Source organism: Thunnus maccoyii, chromosome 11 (genome assembly GCF_910596095.1).
Source record: "Thunnus maccoyii chromosome 11, fThuMac1.1, whole genome shotgun sequence".
Taxonomy (NCBI): domain Eukaryota; kingdom Metazoa; phylum Chordata; class Actinopteri; order Scombriformes; family Scombridae; genus Thunnus; species Thunnus maccoyii.
Window position 1 is genome coordinate 28,258,717 of NC_056543.1, and position 22,358 is coordinate 28,281,074.

The following is a 22,358-nucleotide window of genomic DNA, read 5'->3' on the forward strand; positions in this document are numbered from 1 at the left end:
GAAGTCATGCCTGTTATGTTATCTTTATTTCATTATGATGCCTAAGTGTTTTCTGTTATTGTTTTAATGTCACATGCTGTAAGTGATGGTTTGTATAAATAAAGAGATGAAAAAAGTGGTATATGGATACAATTTTCATTAATGATAACCATTAATCTACCATGTCAACCATGTGTTGAAGATAATCAGGGGTCATACCTACTTTAAAGATCTAGTTGGTCACTGGTATTGACACTGTTGGTCCTTTGAGCTCCTGGTGGAACTTAGAATTATTAATTCAGTTCAATTCAATGGGCTGTCTTGGCAAAGCATCAAAATACAATTTGTCCAAATACAGTATTTGTAAAAAAACAACAACAACAACAAAAACCAACAAAAAAACCCCAATAATATGAACATTAATACATTAAGATTGATGTATATGTGTGTGTGTGTGTGTGTGTGTGTGTGTGTGTGTGTGTGTGTGTGTGTGTGTGTGTGTGTGTGTGTGTGTGTGTGTGTGTGTGTGTGTGTCTAGGTCATTCACTGTCCCTCAGGTTGTGGCATGTTGATACATATTTGGCAGCAAGATACGCCCTGTCTCCTTCTCTAAGGAGTGTTTTTAATTTTAAGAGGCCATTAAGCTCTTTGAAATCTGAAATTACAGAGTTGAACTTGTTAAAGTTTAACGTCACTAAGAGGTACGTGTCATGTGTCTGTGAGTGTTTTTGTTTTTTTAACGAAACTTTACTTACTATTTATATATTATATATATATATATATATATATTGGGGCAATACAAAATATTCATTATGTGTCACAAGAAAATGTAAAAGTGTGACTGAATCAGAGCTGTAAGTACCTGCCTGTGGACCTAGATACAGAGAACGTCGCCTGCCTGGAGACGCTCTTGGTTACCTGGCAACGCAAAAACCTCGTTGACCAATCAGACACTTCGCTCGGCGCATTGGTACAACCAAACTGAACGATTGCACGATCTGTGTGATCTGCTGATGATTAATGCTAGACCTTTGGGTAAATATATCAAGTTAATGTCTTTACTTTAATTTTTGCACCTTCACATACTAGTCATGTAGTACTTCATAAACGTAAAAGCCACGCTACGTGGACAGAGGGACTGTGTCGTGCTTCGGCTGTGCATCAGTTTCAGTGGGTCGTTCTTCGGCTGTATAAATGAGGCGTGTCTTCTGAGGGGAGAGTGGTTCAAAGACCGGTGTAAAAGCGGTGCCGTGTGTCTCTTTCTGGCAGTGGATTATGTTGGTGGTGTCTGCACGAATGTCAAGTTAACATCTTCTTTTTGGACGTTGAATGCTTTCGGAATATACGCCTTTGGAAATGTATGTACTACTTTCACCAGTTTGGAAGACTTTAACATAAAAACGTTGATTAGTTGTTTTTTTTTTTTTTTCCCTGAAACGTGTGTTAGGCAACCGTGCTAAAATTACGGTGGGATTCAGTTCAACCGAAGTTCAGCTCAGCATAACTAACGTTTGCTAGTTTGTCAACGTAACGGTAATTCATGGTAGCGTCTTGTACTTGTTTAAAATGTTAACGTTAGTCAGTACCTTGGTGGGTAAATTAGAGCAAAAACTCATATTGCCTCGTCACTGGTAGCTAACGTTAAATTGATAAGTCAGCCGGAACGCTTTCTGTACCGGTGATGTTTCGACAAAATGCGTGTAATGTTAATTTGCAGTTTTTCTAAAGGTTAATGTCGGACGTGGTTATGTATTTAGGAAAACTCGGTGTTTAGTGCACTTTAAGCGAGCTTGGTGTTTGTCTCTCAGCGGTTCTGGAATAAAAAGCGAAGCTCGCACGGTGAGCTGTTCTAGAAACCTCACGGGCTCTGTCCTTTGCTGCGTGTGTGTGTGTGTGTGTGTGTGTGTGTGTGTGTGTGTGTGTGTGTGTGTGTGTGTGTGTGCGCGCGCGCGCGCGTAACGGAGAGTGAGCAGGTTGTCTCGTGCTGAAAGGGGCCATGTTGCTGCTACTGTTTCATCAGATCTTTTTAAAAGCTACAGAGCCAATTGTTGTAATCGCATGTATTTGTGATTTATATTGAACTTAGAGTTTCACAATCTCCATAACAACTGTACTACTGCCATATGTTTACAATGCCATTCGCACAGCTCTACTACAAATACTTTCAGATATAATGCGAGTTTGCACATATGTTGACATTTTTTTAGTGTGATTTTACTATTTCCTACTATATTATATTACTATATATTTTAATATATTTTGCCTCACTGTCTATTTTTATGTTTATGCAATATGTGCCCCCCCCCCCCCCCCCCCAACACACACACACACTCCCACACAGCAGCCCTCCTTTAATGGCATGTGCCTGCACAATGTGTAATGACAAAAATTGCATTTGAGTTGAACAAGGTCAAATCTCCTCTTTAGTACTTTGTATTGTTGTGAAGGGAAATGGCTTTAAAATGGTTTAAATGTAAAGTTTGCTTGGTTTGTGTCACAGTTGGAGCCCTATCTAAAATCTCTTTTTCCCTCCCATCTTAGTAAATCTGAACTTTGTGAGAAGATGGATAACAAGGAAGCAAAGAGTTGTGCCAGCAGTGTCCTCTCCTGGGAGCAGGTGAGCCGGCTGAATGAAGTCCTGACAGAGGTTGTGCCTGTTCATGGCCGGGGGAACTTCCCTACTTTAGAGGTGCGATTGAAAGACATTGTGGCGCGGGTGCGCTCCCGTCTGGAGCAGAGTGGTATCAGAGTAAAGGACGTACGGCTCAACGGCTCGACAGCCAGCCATGTGCTGGTGCAGGATATCGGCTGGAGCTACAAGGATCTGGACGTCATCTTCCGGGTGGACCTGCCGCATGAAGCAGAGTTCAGGCTCATTAAGGACGTGGTGCTGGGTACCCTGCTGGACTTTCTGCCTGAGGGTGTGAACAAAGAGAAAATCACACCCATGACTCTCAAAGAGGCCTATGTCCAGAAGCTGGTGAAGGTTAACACAGAGCAGGACCGCTGGAGTCTCATCTCCCTCTCCAACAACAACGGCCGCAATGTGGAGCTGAAGTTTGTGGATTCGATACGCCGGCAGTTTGAGTTCAGTGTGGACTCCTTTCAGATTGTGCTGGACTCTGTACTTGCCTATTATGAACTGGCAAAGACACCCATGTCGCAGGCCTTTCACCCTACTGTGAGTGGGGAGAGCATGTATGGAGACTTCAGCATGGCACTTAGCCACCTGCGGAACAAGCTCATCGCCACCAAGCGGCCCGAGGAGATCCGAGGTGGCGGCCTGCTGAAATACTGCAATCTTCTGGTGCGGGACTTTCGACCTGCCAGCGAGGAGGAGTTCAAGGGCCTGGAGCGGTACATGTGTTCACGCTTCTTCATTGACTTCCCTGACATCGGTGAGCAGCAGCGCAAAGTTGAAGCCTACCTCCAGAGCCACTTTATAGGTGAGGAGAAGAGCAAGTACGACTACCTCATGATCCTGCGGCGAGTGGTCAACGAGAGCACAGTGTGCCTCATGGGCCACGAGCGACGGCAGACCCTCCACCTCATCTCACTGATGGCCTTCCGAGTGCTGGCAGAGCAGAATGCCATCCCCGATGCGTCCTGTGTCACCTGCTACTATCAGCCAGCGCCCTATGTCCGAGACCACAACTTCAGCAACTACTATGTGGCTAACCAGAACATTCCAACATGGCTGCCGTGTAACTGACAAAACAAACAAGTGGAAGGACGTACAAGAGAGGACTGCCGCTGCTGCTTTTGAGCAGAGAGAAGGAATAAAATAAAAACAAAAACTCCCAAAAAATTTAATATTAAGGCAATAAATGATTTGTTCCTCACAAGGCACAAATGACTATATTTAAGTGGACAAGTGTTTTGCTTTGTTTTTTGGAATCCTTTCTCATTCCTTATCTACAGAGGCGTCTAGGTCATTGAATAGAAAGTGATATTTTTAAGTGTTATTTAGATTTTTTTTTTTTCTCATCTTTGTTTGTTTCCTTGTTTATCAGCCTTACTCTTAAAGAAGTTGTGTTTTGTGCCTTAACCTCCAGGTTTACCCCCCCCTCCTCCCCATAAGTTATAAGTAAGTAATGGGCTATGTTTTGAAGAAAGGGAAGAAAATGATATAGCCTTCAATTTGGTTTTCTCCTGTTATTTAAAAATGTAAAAAGGCAGAAAAAAAAAACATTAAAATATGTAAAAATGGTATTATTGGGGAAGAGGTAATGTAATAGGTGATGGCCAAAAAAAAAAAAAAAAGCAGAGCACAGGTGTTTAAAAGTTTAGTTCGCTGGGCAGGGAAGAGTGGTGGTACACTAATAACTTTAGTCATATCAGCAATGAAGGGCAAACGAGAAGAGTCAATTTGTTTTAATTCATTTTGACATGTAAATATCTCTCACAGGCATTTGTGCTCTCCATAATATGCCGGCAGTGCCTGTGATTTGTACTCAATGCAAGAGAAACTGTGTGTATTTTTATTTCATTTTCCACTGTGAATTTCAGTGTAGGACGAGCCCCCCCTCACCCACTTTATATCCATTTTGCTCAGTCCTGTACTGTTATGTCAAGACTGGCTTCGAGTGGAAATCTGCAGCGAGGCAGTTTAGGCTTCAGATAGACTGCCTCTGAGAAGTTTACTTTCCCTGTTTTTAAGTCCCTTCCGAAGCCTCACCAGTGACCACCAGATGTCACAGTCTTCTGGCTATTGTGGGAGGCTGACAAACAGGACAGAATGGACACGAGCCCATTGAGAGAATGTGGCTAGCCTCGTTGCCTGGAGAGAGAGCTGGCTGGGAGTCCTGGAGTGACAGGCTGACTGGACTGGCTGTCCATTCCTTAAAAGGAGCAGCACATGGTGGGCCCACAGGGTCATCCCTCACAACCATTGTAGGCTCGACAGCAGCCCTGAAATGGGATCCTCCTCTGACGCAGCTCAGCGACTGGCTCTCAACTACAGGCTGTCTATAATTATCCTTTTTCTTTTTTCCTGGGGGAGGTACTGTCAGGGCGGGGAACTAGGGACGGGTGTGCAAGCAGCAGCGCCGCCACCTTACATGTGTGGGAGCTGAATCACTTCCTGTACTCTCCTATCCAGTGCAGCGGACCACGCAGTGTTTGAACCCCATTTGTGGTCATGGAAGGATAGACACCAGGGAGCGCGAGTGGTATGTTAAGAGAAATGCCAGCATGTCTGCTAGAGGGATACCACTCCCCTTTCAGACTTGGATTCTGATTTATCACTGAAGCTACAAATGACTTGAGCCACAAGGCCATCACCCCCCCACCCACCCTCCACTAGTGGTGACAGCGTTGCCCCCAAACCTATGAATTTCTAATTTCAGCCAAGCCTATTATTAGCTGTTAATTTTGAACATTTGCAGTGTGGCATTACTAGCAGATGGGCTAAGCTGTGATTTAGACCCGTCATCTCTCCTCTCCTCTTTTGCTGACATCATAGCATCCATGTTTGAGAGGAGAAAAGTTGCTCTTAAATTTCTTATGCAAGTGGCAGCTGCTGTGCTTACCCCCCTCACCCCTCTGTTTCTCAGAAGCCTTCACCATTTCCTGCTCACTACATTGCTGCTGCTGCTCATCTCACTGTGGCTCGTGTTTGTACCAGATAACCAGAAATGTCTCTTATCTGGCTGGCTCACAGCTCCTGGCTGGTTAGAGAATTGTTAGAGGAAGGTCAGCTCGGCCTCTTCTGCAGGTCACACCCCGTGGTCAGGCCATGTTGTGCTGGCTCAGCTGCTGAGCTTTGGTATTGGAACTGCTTTAGTGTTTTTAACAACTGAGGTGCCACACACTGTCTCTCTCTGGACCAAAGTATGCTATAAAACCAGCAACTGAAGCACTCAAGTGCCTTTCACTTTTTGGAGAGTGAGTTAGCTTTTTAAAGGTTTTTTTAAATTGTGATCAGGAGGGAAAGGGTTAGCATAATTCTTTTCTTTTCAGCCCCTTTAAACCCTGTGAAACTGACTTGATACAACACGCTGTATTGGAAAGTAGTTTATGGGAGAATTCATACAGTCTTCGGTGGGGGAGCAAAATACTTTTGGTTTGAATTCAAAATGAGTTTATTTATTTTATTTTTCTTTTATCATATTTTTTCCCTTTAGTTTTTTTTTCTTTTAGTTTCAGTCCCAAACAATATTTTTCCTTGAAACCCATCTGTCTAGTCATTCCTGTAACAGTCTCAGTCGTTTCATTATACTCCTTTCTTGTCTTTTCCTGCCATCAGTATTGGCCTTGTCGTCATGTTGACTTCAGTCTCCCCCGAACGCCTTTTGAAATCCAACTGATTTATTCCGATTTTCTCATCATACTCTATGTATTTATACCGTCAATTTAAATGGGCTGCCTAGCTCTACCTGCTCCAAAGTAACCAGGCTAAATTTGTTGTGCTGACAGTTCTGTCCCCATCCAAACCAAAATACTACCTGAAGTTCACTGACGAGCTGTACTGTGGCACAGTAGCTGGAGGTCACCCAGTACAGACCCCATAATAACAGAAGCACTTTAAAGAGGCCTTGTTTTACTCCAAACCCAGCCACCTGAGAGGAATGTAAATAAGCTAATGTGGTCAATTGCTGAATGGAGTTGAGCTGGTTCTCAGGGATATAATGTGTTTTTGAGGGCTTTGTTTTTTTTTCCCTTTTTTTTTTTTTTTTTTTTTTTTTTTTTTTTGGGAAGGTGAATTGGTTTAAACTGCCCTTGACACTGAGACGTCTCCTCCTGATAGTTGCCTTAATTTAGTCTTTTCTTCACTCTGTATTGTAACTCTGACTCTCCCTCTTCACGCCCGTTCTACAGGTTCTTATTAGATCATGCCTTAAGTTGGAGGTAGCCAGCAGGCTTCAGCTTGCTACAGCATTACAGCAGCGCTGGGTTTTTATCTGTGCATCCATTTGTTCTGAGACTTTTATCATCACTCAATGAATAGCCCCCTCCAAGTTTAGTGCTGACAACTGGATTTATCTCCATACTCTTACCCTAAGATGATCTTTGCCTTGTTTAAAAGCCAAGGGACAAAACTTTGTCCAAGTGCTAAAAGCCCAAAAAAATGGCAGCCTCAAGTCTCTCAATCATTCCCCAGTTTGTTTATGTTCTCTGAGTGATGATAACTTGGTTTCTGGAGCTTGGAGGCACATTCAAAGCCAGCAGCCCGGCGATGCTGCCGCTCACAGTTGCAGGATGAAGTCTGCTGACCACGGTGAGGACTAGTCTCTTCTTGGGCTTCTTTTTGGCATCGCCCGCTAAAAGTAGTTGCGAGCGAGGTCAAAGAAAACGCAGCAAACAGAAGTTTGCGTTTTCTAGACTTAGTTTATGGTGAATGTAGCCTGGCATGTAAATCCTCTGCATGTTTGCTTCCGTTCACCTTAACCCTACCTTCACGTGTTTACGGTTATTGTGGCTTTTTTTTCTGACGACTGAAAACATGTGCCTGTTAACGAAAGCTTTACCGTCCCCATGATGATGAGAGTGGGGTACAGCAGGGCTCAGGCTAAATCACTTCCTTCGTCAGGGTTGATGTATGTATGAGATGTATGAACTTTTTTTGTGAAGAACAATGTGGAGAAAAAAAAAAGTGAGGATGAAGTGTATTTTGCCTTTTTTTTTCTTTTTTTTTTTTTCTTTCTTTCTCGCCCCCACTTTTTTTTCTGCTGTAAACTTGTCAGTGTTATGATCCTCCTGCTTCTCTCATTCACCTTGCCTTTGGTCGTCCCATTTGTTTGGGCCTTTGTTTATTAGTGCATGGTGTTTTTATTTATGACACCTGTAGATGTATTCTTTGCTCGAGGGGGTGCAGAGAAAGCAGAGGATTAGTTATTTAGTGGTTATGCTTGTCTTAAGTACAAGTCTTACATCATGGGAATGTGATGGAGGCCGTCTGGAAGTTCTCCTGCAGTTTCTATATGAAGAGTTGTGAATTTTTTTTTTTTTTTTGCAGCAGATTTGTGTTTACGTTAATGCGTGGAGGTGTGTGTGCTCGTTTGCATGTGTGTATGAGGGGATGCCTGTGGATACAACTTTAAAAAGTGGGGAGAAATATGAAATTTGTCGCACTATACATTATTTTTGAAATAGTTAATACATAAGAGCTTTTTTGTCAGCTTCGTGATTGTGACGATGATTTTGATGGTTACAACCATTGTACTATTTCATTTTTCAGCACTTTTACCTCACTTGAGTTTTTCCTTTTGAATGGAAATGTACATGTACATCAGGAAAATGTGTTTGAAGAGGAAATAATGAATAAAGACATTAAATGCAATATCTGCTTCAGCCTTTTTGTTGTTAAAATTTCACACAGCACATTCTGCTTTACAGATTTATCCCAAACTGGCATTTGAAAGATTTTTATGAGACTGTTTGTACAGATAATATTTTGTATGTCTGGCTTTTAATGCTGCACTGCCAGACTTGTACTGTTGGAACAGACAAAGAGTGAAAGATCATTCTTGTCCTTTGAAACAGTCTGGACTGTTTATGGAAGCCTCACAAAGCAGGATTATTGAGTCTGTATAGTGGTGATAATTTAAAAAAGTGCAAAACCTAACAATTTAGAGAAGATAAAATAGATTTTTATCGTGAAAGTTTTCATGTACACAGTAGAATGAAATTAATTCCTCCAGGATCACAGTGCAACAGTAAAAATAAAACAGTGCAGTATAAAGGACTGCATCACAGTGTGAAACAAGTACAAAGCAGTGCAGCAATATACAAGACAATAATACAACACAGTAAAACATCACAGATGTATATGCTAATAAAATACAGACTCAATAAAATGTCTCTATACAAACTGAGCTGCACAGAGCAGCAGGAGTGAAGGGCCGTAGTTTGCAGGAGCTGACCAGGAACTGTGAAATTAAAATCCAAATTTGATTGTTAACTTACTGCAAAGGTCATGAGGCCCACGGGCTCAGAGGGGCCCCTAAGCCAGAGCTTCTGTGAGACATTACTCTTATTAACATTTCTTGTTTGAGAATGAAAGGGCTCAGTCAGCAGTCCTGCTGTGAGCGGCGGTTGCTGGGACAGGGGCCTCTGTGTCCATCATCTCCTTTCATATGAATATAGTAACAGAAGATGTAGATAGCTACATAAAGTACTGTCCAGAAGATAGAACATTTCTTTTCAGGGGGGTTGAGCAGTGTTGATCTGGCTCAGTTGTGCATATAGAGGATTCATAATGGCAAATAAAGGTTTAGAAAATGTTTCATGTTTTTTGATATTCAACTAACTCACTGATGTCAAACTCAAATCTTTTATCCCACTTTGATATCTTTTTTTTTTTCTTTTTAATCTTCCATTTTGTTGTTTTTTGTGCCCTGATCCTGAAGAAACAATGTTTCATCTCAGGTGTAACTGAACTTGATCTTGAACTTAAAGGGTCAAGTAAAACAAAAAAACTGACATATTTTTTTACCTAAATGGAATCTTGTATGTGGCGCTCACCGCATTGAAAAATGACATTTTATAAATTCAACAGCAGGTTCACATTAGTCCACATTACTGTGAATGATCCACAAAACACAACAGTTTTCTCAGGGACAATTTCCTCAGTAGAGGGCACAGGGATCTTTGAGAATGTCAGGTGTTTTTTGTCCTTGAGGAACCAACCCTTTAAAGGTATAATATGTAACTATTCCACATTAAAATGTCTAAAAACAACTAGACCTATATTTTAGACAACAACTCCCATGATCCCATGCTACTTCACAACATCATCAAACTCCTTCTAGCTGCAGAAGTTACATATTGTGCATTTAAAGGATGGGTTCATTTTTTTTTTAAGTCTGTCTTTAAATACTGGATTCCTCCCTAAAGCAAATTGATTCAATATAAATTATTTATTAAGTCTTTACTTCTAAAACACACAGATCCACATGCAACATGCATCAGGAACCAGAATATTAGGTCATACATATGTCAGTCTTGTTTTGATATTGATAGACCTATCCTTTAATAAAATAACCTGCAGGTCGTGCCTCTCGGTACATCCTCTGTGTCACTGATGTCTGCATTAGGCCTGCACTCACTGACTAATATATTGAATCTACAGTAAAGGTGGTTTGCTGATACATTAACCTCATTGCATTGTAGTTAAAAAGACTATCAAATGTCTGAATGTACTGTCGGATTTTGGTAGCAACACATTTCTGATGGCTTTAGCCTCCAGCCTTTACAACTTTGACTTCCTAACATCTTCACTTCAGTCTAGTGGGCATCCTGATGGTGATTTTAACCAGAGATGTTTTCCATCTCCATCACTGGGGAAGCGGTTAGCATTCAAAACTTGAAGCCCTGTTCTTTCTGATCTGGAAAACTCTACCCATGCCAGTGTTTTTTATTGGGTAATAACTGCCTGGACGTTGCTTTTGTGAACATGATGCTTTAAGAGTATTTAAAAGCGTTTAAGTCTATTGACCTTCAGTCTCAACATGCATTTGCATCACTGCACGTCACCCTGAACCACCAGCTGCCATTCATAAAACACTGACTTATCTGCAGAGAATGACTCACTCTGTAGACTTAGGTGACGCAGCAACCTGCCCTCACCAACCTCTTTTTCCATTCCTCTCTGTCCACGTGTTGATGCTGCTTCACAGACCATATTAACCTTTACATGCTTCACTCCATGGCTCCTCCACTCCCTCCACTTCCTCTCCACTGTGGTTTATGGTTTCATGTGAATAAAACTGCAAAAACCATATAAATTCTTATCTTCAATCTCTCTTCATGGTTAAATACTGTAAATAGTTGCTTTTTGTAAAATTAAAATTAAAAATTCTTGTATTTGGGTAAAATTCTTTAAATACAGTGCACCAAGCATGTTTCAATGTCTCTTTAACAGTACAGCAGCTGCACTACTCACCTGAAAACACTGTTTTCCCAACCAGCAGTTATTATTATAACTTGCAAAGCAGCACCTGGCCCCTCAGTGCTCCCAACTGTCTGGCAAAGCTGCAGTGCTTCAGCCATGCAGCCACTCCTCCCATCTCAAGCGTGGTTTATGAAACTAGCCTTCAGGGCCACAACATGCAATGACTCAACTGGTTCACACCCAAACACCAGAGGATCATCGTGCTGCTTAGTTTTGTACCCAGATCATTTTAGTCCAAGTGTGGTAAGATTTTTGTTGAGTTTAGAATTGGGAAGATTTGCTTAAAAGTAATAAACTGATGCAGTGACACAAGCAAATGATCAACCAAAATGAAATAAAACAGGACATTGGAACAGAAAGGGATGTCTATAGAAAAGCTTGCTGATATAAATGGGTTTTAAGGCGTTGTTTAAAACAGTCCAAGGATTCAGCCGATCTAACAGATTGTGGAAGATGATTCCACATGAGGTGGGGCTAAGAATACAAATGTGCGATCACCTTTTGATTTGCAGTTTGTGCGGGGGATAGATAGAAGGCCAAGATTTGAGGATCAAAGAGGTCGTGGATTGGGGAAAAAGGAGCTCAGAAATATGGTGAGGGGCGAGGTCATGGAGTGCTTTATATGTAATCAGCAGGATCTTGTAGTTTATTCTGAATTTCACTGGAAGCCAATGGAGGGATGCAAGAACAGGGGTAATGTGGGAACTACGGCTAGTTCTGGTTAGAAGTCTAGCTGCTGTATTTTGGATTAACTGTAAATTTTTTAGAGAAGACTGACTGAGGCAGGTGTAGAGGGAGTTACAGTAGTCTAACTGAGAGAAAATGAATGTGTGGATTAATTTTTCAAGAACAGTAGGAGGCAATACAGGTCTTATTTTTGCAAAATTTCTTAACTGAAGAAAACAGGACTGGAAAAGCTTATTAACATGATGGTCAAATGTCATATACTGGTCAAAGATGGTACTAAGATTCTTAGCAGTGGATTTAATGTTTGGGTGAAGTGGGCCAATAAACTGAGTAGCAGCAGTGACAAAGATTTCAGTACTAATTAAAAGAACTTCAGTTTTATCAGGGTTTAGATGGAGAAAATTTTGAGTCATCCACTCTTTGGTAGTAGCTAAACAATCATGGAGGGAGGACAGTTGATTCAAGTTATTGGGTTTGGCAGAGAAATAGATCTGATTATCATCGGCATAACAGTGATATGACATTTCATGAAAGTGGCTGAACTGACCCAAAAGGAGCATGTACAATGAAAACCGGATTGGACCAAGGATGGAACCCTGAGGGACTCCACACTGGAGGGGAGCTAAGGAGGATACATGATTATTAACACAGACATTAAAAAATCTATTTGTTAAGTATGAATTAAACCAGTTTAAAGCTGTACCAGAAATGCCCACCCAGTTATGAAATTAGTGCAGTGCCTGTTCGGAACGGGCTGATTTCTCAATACCTAGAGAGAGTTGTGGCCATCCCCTAAATGCCTCTCATGCAGACTATCAGTAGACACTACAATTTACCGATGCTCCCTATACGCCTCACATGCTTACAATCAGTAGATGCTACAATTTCCCAATGTTCCCTAATCACCTCACATGCAGAATATCTGGAGACTACAATTTTGAGTTGAGGTGAAGTTGATCGAATGAACTGTAGTGCCTGTTCAAAACGTGCCTGAGACATTCTGCATTATGTAATGAACACACATACAAAGTTCCCATGCCTGAGGAATGGGAATTTAAGGGGAGTTTAACTCTAAACTTTTTCAATTCTTCTCTACAGTAGTTCTCATCACTACAGATGTAATCCCACCTCTGACCACAGTGTGAGTTGCAAGAGTGACGCTGTCTGTATTTCTGCTCGTTGAATCCACAAGCAGAAGAAGAAGCAGAAGCAATGTTGTTAGTGAGGTATTTTTATATATTTCTGAACATGCCTTAGACATCCAACACTAAGTCTTGAACGTAAATGCCAAGTTTCATTCACAGCACACAGTTCAATAGTAAAGCTTAAGTCTCTTAAATGTTTTCAAGTCATTAACACTATGGATGTAATCCCACCTCCGACTACAATATGGATCACAGTGGCAGAGTGGCGCTGTCCGTATTTCCACTCATTGACTCCACGGGCAGAAGAGGAAGTAAATCAACGTTGTCTATGAGGTATTTTTTATATATTTCTTAAGAACCACTCATCCAAACAACTTCACCCTCGACATTACACTTCCTTGATTCTCCAGCAATACATCCGCCAGGCATGAGGTAGATCAGATGAACGGTTTTCGAAATATGTGAAGGACAAACATACATGCATACAGACAGACAGAGATTCCTTGATTTATACAGAGAGATTAAACTTCTTCCACACTGCATGGCTGTATCTTATAGTTCTGCTTGTTCCACAGATATGTTGCTGGAACCATAATGTGGTGCATGAGTTTGTAAAGATGGAGCCACTGGTGAGTTCATCAGAGTTTAAGAGGTTAAATCTCACTGTCACAAGGCACTAGAAATATTCCTTTCTATTGTTGTCCATATCTTAGGGCTTAGTTACTTTTAAATGGTTGGTTTAGGAGATATAGACTAAACTGCAGCACTTATCTGTTATCACCTTGTGTAAATTGTTCAGAAGAAAAGACTTATATGATAAGTCATTTTCTTTGTTGCTTTGAATACCAACTTAGAAAGACACACTTCCTTGTGATTGTTATTTGCTTACATTTTAACCGACAGTTGCTCTGAATCAGGTGAGAATTATCGTAAGATTTTTACTTCCTTAATGCAATCAGAGTCACGGTTTCACCTGATTTCATTATTTACAATCTAATTTCATAATACTTAAAATATGAAGCACTTTGAGTGACAAACAGATGTTAATTGTCTGTTTTTTTTTTAAAATAAAACATTTCAAGCTTTATTATTTCTGACATCAAAGCAAAATGTTGAGGCAGTATAGTAACTCAACAGTGACTTCAAATACCTGTTCCATCAGTACTTGGAGACTTAGTCTGAGTGTTCAGGTGAGGGATGAGCTGCTAATTTCACATCTGGAAACACATCGACACAACTGCTAAAAAGTGAAGGGGACCTTCTGCCCAGACTCTCGATTCTGCCACACACACACACACATACAATGTCACTGCTGAGGCTCTAAATGCAATTAAGATGTGCAGGAAACCAAGCATCCTGTCAAGCAGCACTGAAGCCACAGACTCAAGCTCACATAGTTAAAATCATCAATTTATAACTATTCCTACTTTAAACAGGAAAACGTTAACATTTCTCAGTTTCTATGAGCTTGTCAAGACAGATCAAATTGCTGTTTTTATCATTATAAATACAAAAACCAACAAAACAGAGCAGTTTGTATACAGTATATAGTAGGTATTTACACATATTTACCCACAACTCATTTTCTTTTCTTTTTATTGAGTTGTCACCTTTTGAGCTGTCACTCTTAGGTGTCTTGTTTCTTGAGTTTCAGAGGCAGAAACACAGAGCGAGATGACAACTGGTCTCCATGAGGGAGTTTCATGCCCACAACAAAACCACACAAACCTCCTCCTCTGTACACAAAAACAGACACAGATCCCCCACCCCCACCCCACCCACCCTCCCCCCAGCAGTGTTTGGCCAGGTCAAACAATGCATGATTTCTGGAAAAATACTGATAGAAGTATACTGGGGACAGAGAGACAATGGACAGTTAACACAGAGCAGAGAATTCACCTACCTGCCTCTGGTCTCTAACAGCTGCTGAAATGGTTCTTCTTTTATGAGTTTTTATTGTCTGACTGTGGTCATTTTATGTTTTTTACCACCTGTTTTATGTCATCAGTGTTGAATCTTGAATCTAAATCTTTTTCAGCAAGGGTGGAGGGGAACTAAGGACAAGTAGTCCTAACTGAGTGGCTTTAGTGTACCTGTACTATGCTGAGTATCCTGTAAACTCAGAGATTACGTCAATGCTTTAATTTTTGATGAAGTACCATGCTGTGGTAGTACCATGCAGAGTGGTTTTGGCTGGTGTAAGATCATTTTCTGTTTCAGTTTACTTTATAAAGAAACGATGCTGAGAGATCTGTTGTTTTCATATTGAAACAGTTACAGTCAGACATTTGTCCTTTCAGCCATTAACTTAGAGTAGTCTCTATAAAAGTGCTTCTGCTGTACTTTTACTTATAAGATCGGTTCGCTCAAATATCTTAAAAACTGTTCTCACTTACCTCTAGTTGTATTCCGGTGTGCCGATATTTGGTTTTATGTGCCCAGATTTTGAGATATCTGTTGCCATAAATGTTTGTACCAAATTTCATGGTAATCCATCAAATAGTTCATGAGATATTTAAGGCTATAACAAACTGATGGACCAACAGAGCGACTTACCAGCCGTTATTACGATTCCTAGAGTCATGCCGCTAGCATGGCTAAAAAACATATTTTTCACTCATCTCTTGTTAAGTTTATTTACAGAAAAAAAAGTTTTCAGAGAAGCTACTTTAAAGCCCCAATGGAAACTGTAGACAGTGGGTCTGTGGGTTACTCAGAGTAAAGTCTGACACATTCTGGAAAGAGATGATGCCTTCATTTCCATTTTATTGAGTTCATTTGTCTTGTTTGTAGTTTGGGTGAACTAAGCCTTTAAGTATTTTTTAGCACAAGTAATCTTACTTATGCTTGACTGATATTTAAATCAGGTAACTGAATATGATACTTAAGTTTATCTACAATACATATTAAAATACTTTGTGTACATATTAAGCATTCTTTAATCCAAAACCTACTGTGTTGACCTGCAGTCTGGTCGCATCTACTGAGAGAACTTAAAATATTTCTTATTGTCATGGGACTTTATTGAGAACATTCCTCCGCAAAGTCTACAGAAATAACTTTGTGGCTTTCAAAGATCAAAGTTAGTGACTCACGTTTAGCTATCTGCTTGGGCACCAGTGATATTTACTGGTGGGAGGCGATTTTTGTTTCTGCTTCACATCGCCCACTGCTGTGCGTCTGCGTGGGGCAGAATAAAGTTAGCATGATTAGTCATTACTAGAATTGCTTTTGTCTCAGGAATAATTAAATTGCGATGCTATTGTGAGTCAAAGTATTCTAAAAGGTTGTGAGAAGCAGAAACACAGTGGAGTATTTCAGCAGGGTGTTGTGTTTTGAAACACTTGAACAGGCACTAAATGTTTTGCAGCTGCTGAGCCTTCACATTGACCTCGCAGCTGAAGAGTTTATTGCCACCAGTTAAATGGAACGCATTTGTGTGGTAATTAATGTTGAAAAATGCTTTCATATCCTTGCTGTTCCTTCCTGTTTTCAGTGCGACTGTGCGGGGTCCTTGGGGTCAGGGCAGATTAATTAGTACTTGGCTTGATTAAGGCTGATGCACTGTAGATCCCTGAGAAACCTCATTAGTATCCATGCGAAACATCCAAGAGTAATGAGCTGTGGCACTGATAGCATCTGTTTTCTGGGATGATGATTTTGCTGATTATTTGTCGTGTGTGTTTTGTTCATTTGTGTGTTTGTGTGTGAGAGTTGGTGAATTATGGTGCAGACAGGGGAGCATGTTGACAAACCTGCCTACTCATGTCTGGTTGTCCTGGCAGAGGATAAGCTGCTGAGACACTGGGGTGTCTTTTGGCTGAGCAGGACAAGCACATGTTCACCTAACAATTGTGTTTCTGCCCATTCTGGTGCCCTGAGCTACTCATCCACTGGCGCACTTGAGAGCTTTGATCTTCTCAAAGCCAAATCACTTTCATGATAGGTTAGTTTGATTTGGTTTGTTTGTGATTGTCATTCATGATCCATCAGTTAGTTAAACCCACATGAGAAGTTTTGTTAGATGTCACATACATACATATTCTACCATTCTTCCAAAAGATATTCCCTCATCTGGTGTTGTGATGGTGGTGGAGGAGAGTGCTGTGCAACATATCCATCCAAAATCTCCCATAGATGGTCAGTTCTGGTCAACATCTGGTGACAGTGAAAGCCATAGCGTGTGATTTCCATACTCCAGTGTTTTTGTTTCTGCTTATGTTTCTCCATTTATTTATTCAGGTTTTTCCTTCATTTTTCTCCAGTCTTCATGTGCATGATTGGAACTCATAGTTGTGTGAGTGAACCGTGGAGCCACAAAATAAATAAGCAGGAGCCAGCAGTTTCAATTAATGACATGACAGTGAGCGCAAGACTACAGTGCAGCACATCAGTGTGAAGCAGTGCTTAACGTCGGTTCAAGCTCATCTCACAAATTTCATATTATCTCGTGTTGTTTCACTCCCCAGAGCAGAAATCCTTCAAAGCATGATAGTTTTTAGTAGTTTCAGCCCATTAACAACACATTGCATTTACTTAACATTACTGCCGCCCATTTACCAGTTTACATTCCTACCACCCAGACAGCCCCTGGTTGTTTTTCAAATCTCATGTCTTTGATTTTAATGATGTTTAATGATGTTATAGATTTATATTATGTACCTGTACTAATAAATATGTTCAGATGGATGCAGTGAGTTCAAGCAAACAACTCGAGTTGCACTGCTACATTCACACATGACAAGCTTTTTGCAACGTGTATTCAAAACAGTTACAAGTTGGAGCTTTGTATACTGTAAGCTTTCAAAATGCCTGGCTCTCCCTCTGCTCTGAGAGTATATTCACAGCTATCATTGCTGCAGCTTGCTTAGCTTTAATCAGCCCCGCCACCACCAACAGCATATACCCACAGACTCTGACTCTGGTCTCTGGATATCTTTTATCACAACAGCCAGATCTCTCTCTCTCTCTCTGTGCATGCTTAAATGTATACTTTAGAGGCTCATGAAGTCAGAGCCGACATTAACGATACTGCTGTGCTCTGTTCTTATGTAACTAAACTTCTAGGTTAAGTGACTTGACCGAATTTAGTATCTGACCAAATCTCGTATCCAAATAATTAATTTCAATCCCCAATTAATGCTGAAATGTGAAAGTTTGTGTGTTATATCCCTTTAAAGTTGCACTAATCATATTGTAAGTGTGTGGCTGGAAAGTGATGAGTGTCAAACCCTCACAAACTGAAACTCCACATTCACTGTGTGTGCTTATGGTGTTGAGATATGTAAAGTACACTCCTCTGCCAACAGGACAAATAAAATCTAAAGTACAAACTAGCCTGCGATATAAAGACTCACAGACCAGCTGGCCTGTTTTCTGGGTGAGTCGTGAGGTCAAACCCTTTCAATAGGCATTTCTTGCCATTAGGAGCTGCCATAATTTAAAGCTGCTTACTCTAAACTTCTCTGGAGTCATAAAACAAATGTAAACATTATGAGACATTTGTTTTATGAAGATATGATGTCCTTTATGCTGCTATAAATCTTTGATGTGCTTGTCAAATGCAGAAGAAAACAAGATAACAATATCATCTCAATTCACTAAACATAGTACTACACTATATAGCTAAAAGTATGTGGACAAATGTGATCGTTGTACATTTCATTCTGAAACTATGTGCATTAATCTGCTGCTATAACAGCCTCCACTCTGCTGGGAAATCTTTCAACAAGATTTACAAACTTGGCTGTAAGGTAAGTTTTACTAAAGTTAAGTCAGATACATAAAATATATAGCATCTTGGATTCAATACCTTACAATCTGTGTTACATTACATGAAAACACTAACAACACTAAGATCCCCCAATGGAAAGGATAAGGATTTAAAGCAACACCTAAGAACAATCCATCATAGCCTGAAGGACCCAATAAACTTCCTCCTTGTGTGGCGGATGCCTGGACTTTAACCTGTGAAGGAAACAAACGTGAGAAGTTGAGCAGCTCATGTAAACCTTCCACCCTTGTCAGGAATTGTGCAAGCTGCGCAAATATGAAAAGCCTCTTCACTACCACCATGCAGAGGGGTGCCACCTACAGGAGTACAACAAGGTCCCGAGAAACAGGTGGAGATTAAGTGGGGGGCTGTGGCTGAAACAGAGAAAGAAAAAAAAAGAAAGAGAGAGGACTCAGCACTTCTCATGTACCTTTTCATGCACTGGTGGTTTGTTTCCCAGAAAGACTTGCATCAAACCCCTCCAGCACACGCACACATCCTCTACTTGTCAATCTATATATAACATAAACCTCACAGATCCTGTGCCAAGCATGATGGATGGGCGTGCCTGCATATTCATCTCCTAAGGATTTATGTATATCTTACTACCAGACTCACTTGACAGAGCGTATGTGAGCTCGGCGTCCAACATATTTCCAGCAGTGAGGCCAGCGCAGCATGTGTTTGGCTGTAAATGCTGAAGAACTTCAGCATCTGTCTCACTGCGCCTGTGTCGTCTCCTCTAAACTCTGTGAATGGTTGTCGGCAGAGAGCTCGCCTCTGTACTTTTAATGTACTCTGACATGCTGTTCCCATTATATTGCTTTCAGATAGAACTCTATTCTTTCAGGGTGTCTGATCCTCTTCCAGGCAATTATGAAAATGCACTTTCTTCTGTGCGCTCTGTCCAACAGCCCATCCCTCTGCCTGGACTGCAGAGCGAAGAGGAGGTTAGATAAGGTCACAATTGCCTTAAAACTATCTGGCTATCATTACCTCACCATGACAAAGAACATGTTTGTTTTAATCCATCAAGAAGTGAATTTTCTTGTAAATTTGAACTGCGCAGTTTATGTAATAACTGACTCACATCACCAGTCTAACTTGTGAAGTGGGATCGTAGTGGAGAAGACTGTTGCATCTTCTCTAAGTGTGATGATTTGATGACAAGCATCTTGGCAACCTTAACATCTCAATGATTTGTTTCCTCCTGTTTTTTATTTTTGTGGCAGTTGTATTTGCTGAGTTCAGGTGCAAGTTCAGTACCAAGATCAGACAGGAAATATGAGCTAACAACTGGCTTTCACAGTCTCTTTCTTTCTTTATTCTTTTTCAGGTTTCGACAACTACCTCTGAAAATACATTGAACTGAGTGACAGAGCTGAGTTCTGTTCTATTTTGGCACTGGGAACATTTTGAAAAAGTAAATCAGAGAAGCTAAACTTAAAATAAGAAAAGTGTTGTTGTTGTGTGGTGTAAGCTAAATCGATGCCAACCATCAACCTCGTTCACAGTTCTTTAGTTAATTTGATAGACATCTAGACATCTGTCACTTTTAGCCAGAGGAAGCTGAAATGACTGCGCATTTTTTTTTTCTCACTTAGTCTGTTAGTAAGATTGAACCTTTCAGTTGAGCTGTTCTGCATAGCTGCACTTTTACTTTAGTAAAATAGCAATACAGTTGAACTGCATTAAGATAGCTGCTGTCATGTTCTCGAAATGTTGAAATGTTCTGCATGATTCATTTGTGACCAATCAGTGATGTGAAGTGTTCTCCAAACTTTGATCCAACCAAATCTTCCATCTTCTCATGGATTACTTTCATCACAGTTTTAGGAAACCAATATGTCATAAGAGATGTATTACTTTCTCAGGCAAAATCAAAGATTCTTTTTTTTGAATCTAGTAAAAGTGTTTTCTGGTAGATGGAAATAATCAAGGCAATTTGATAAAGTACTTTTTTTTTTTTTACAAGTAAACTCAAAAACCCACCCAAACTACATGAGTTAAGTTCCCCAGATGTCATTCAGTGTATTTGTTCTTAACAGAGAGGGAAGCGTCTGCATTAGTCTATTAAACTGCAGGTTTCTTGGGCAGGTCAGCTGATCAGGGCACTGAGGGACTTCCTGTCGTACAGCTGGTGAAGTCACTGTGTGTTGGACATTGTTGGTCATTCACTGTTTCACAGGAAGTAACTGTACATCAGCACTCTCCCTTCTCTCAGTCTGGGGCGGCTGTAGCTCACATTAACTGGCTTTTAATCACAGCTCCTCCTGTCCAAGTGTTGAAGTGTCCTTGACCAAGACACTAAACTGCTCCCACAACATGTAAATCATTTTGGACAAATGAGTCTGCCACATCAATGTTATGTAATTTTAGCTGTTGCTGTAAAAGACCTTAAGAATAACAGTGAGTCCCCAGAGCCCCAAAACCTCAGGAATTTACATAATGGAAAACAAAACCTGTACTGGGGAAAGAGTTTGCACCGCTGATTAACTTTGCATGCTCACAAATATGATGCTTTACAGCTAAAAGACCAGTTACTTTTAATGGTTGTGCTTATTGTGATGAAGAAATGTCTCACACAGATGCAACAGTATAACAGTATTTATTTATTTAATATATCAGACTGCAGATGTGATAGTACAATCAACTCAGTGTCGGTTTGTGGTCTCTTTAAATTTTATTTAAATTATTTTTTAATTTTTTAATTTTAATTTTTTTTTAAATTAAATTATTAATCTTATAATTAATTAAATTTAATAATTAAATTAAAATACAATAATTCAATAAAATATTACATTACATTACATTTAGTTATCAAATTAAATTAAATTAAATTAAATTAAATTAAATTAAATTAAATTAAATTAAATTAAATTGGTACATTTACAGCAGTGCTGAAAAAACTGAGCTCTGAAAATCACCTTCTTGGTGTGATTTATAATTCTGACAAAGTGAATCAGGCCTGTGAACTGTATTTTTCCAAGACCTGTGCAAACTCTTCCATCCGGTGTTACTGAATTGTTTCGACATGTTGGTGAGATGATTAACTTGAGCGCCATCTAAATGTGGGCGGCAAAAGCCTTTGTGAGTCCCAATTATAATATACAGGGGAAAATATGAATCAGCTCCATATGTATTATTAATATAAGTTATACAGGGCCATTTTTCAAGGGTGGGGTCCCCCTGCCTCACAGGCGCTGTGGGGTTCCAGCAGTGTGTGACAGTAGCAGGCAGTGTAATAGTGATAATTTGCTGTTTGAATTATTAGGTTGACAGCTGTGGCAACAACAACTAAAAAACAAAAATTGTATTATTACAGTTACAATAATCTGGAAAATATATATTTATTACAGTAATTTGGTCAAGAGGGGCACTTCAGCCAAAGAGGGTAAAAAGACAACAGATTGAGTCACTTTAGCCACTACGTGTTCACATCCCTGTTGTTGCATGTGGTCCCATAACCTTTAGTAGTTAAACAGGGTATTTGTCGTCTTTTCTAATTATTTTGAGTAAGACTACACTGGGGAAGGAGGTTGTATATTTATAATTGGTAGTCTGTTATATTTATAGGCTGCAAAAAGCTCATCTGCAGAGATATATACACACACACACACACACACACACACACACACAATATATATATATATATATATATATATATATATATATATATATATATATATATATATACAGTAGCTTGACAGGGATAATGTGTTTATATTCCTCAGTGTCTCAGCTAGTATCTATATACCACAGCTGTTGTACTGGAGCTTCTTATTATCAGAACAACTGCTTATCTGCACTATTGATATTGTGTGCTGCACGAGTGCAACGTGCCTGAGTATCCTGAATGAATACAGGTCTGCACGTGGAC

The 22,358-nt window shown here is 40.1% G+C and overlaps 1 protein-coding gene across 2 annotated transcripts; it reads left to right on the forward strand.

The window, feature by feature from the left end:
• The first annotated feature begins 915 nt into the window (after positions 1-915).
• On the forward strand, positions 916-8,260 carry tent5c (terminal nucleotidyltransferase 5C). Of its 2 annotated transcripts, none has more exons than XM_042426601.1 (2): positions 916-1,014; positions 2,521-8,260. In XM_042426601.1, the coding sequence occupies exon 2, from the start codon at positions 2,543-2,545 to the stop codon at positions 3,689-3,691; it is 1,149 nt and encodes a 382-aa protein (XP_042282535.1). In that variant the 5' UTR covers positions 916-1,014; positions 2,521-2,542; the 3' UTR covers positions 3,692-8,260. The 2 variants fall into 2 exon arrangements, with proteins under 2 accessions (XP_042282535.1, XP_042282534.1); XM_042426600.1 differs by lacking the exon at positions 916-1,014 and adding an exon at positions 1,021-1,337.
• Positions 8,261-22,358: the final 14,098 nt, after the last annotated feature.

What these genes read in the sequence shown, in the direction of transcription:
- tent5c (XM_042426600.1), top strand. Translation starts at nt 1,309, where the DNA reads ATGCTTTCGGAATATACGCCTTTGGAAAT. An exon ending in GAATATACGCCTTTGGAAAT is followed by an intron (nt 1,338 to 2,520) that starts GTATGTACTACT and finishes CTCCCATCTTAG; the next exon opens with TAAATCTGAACTTTGTGAGA.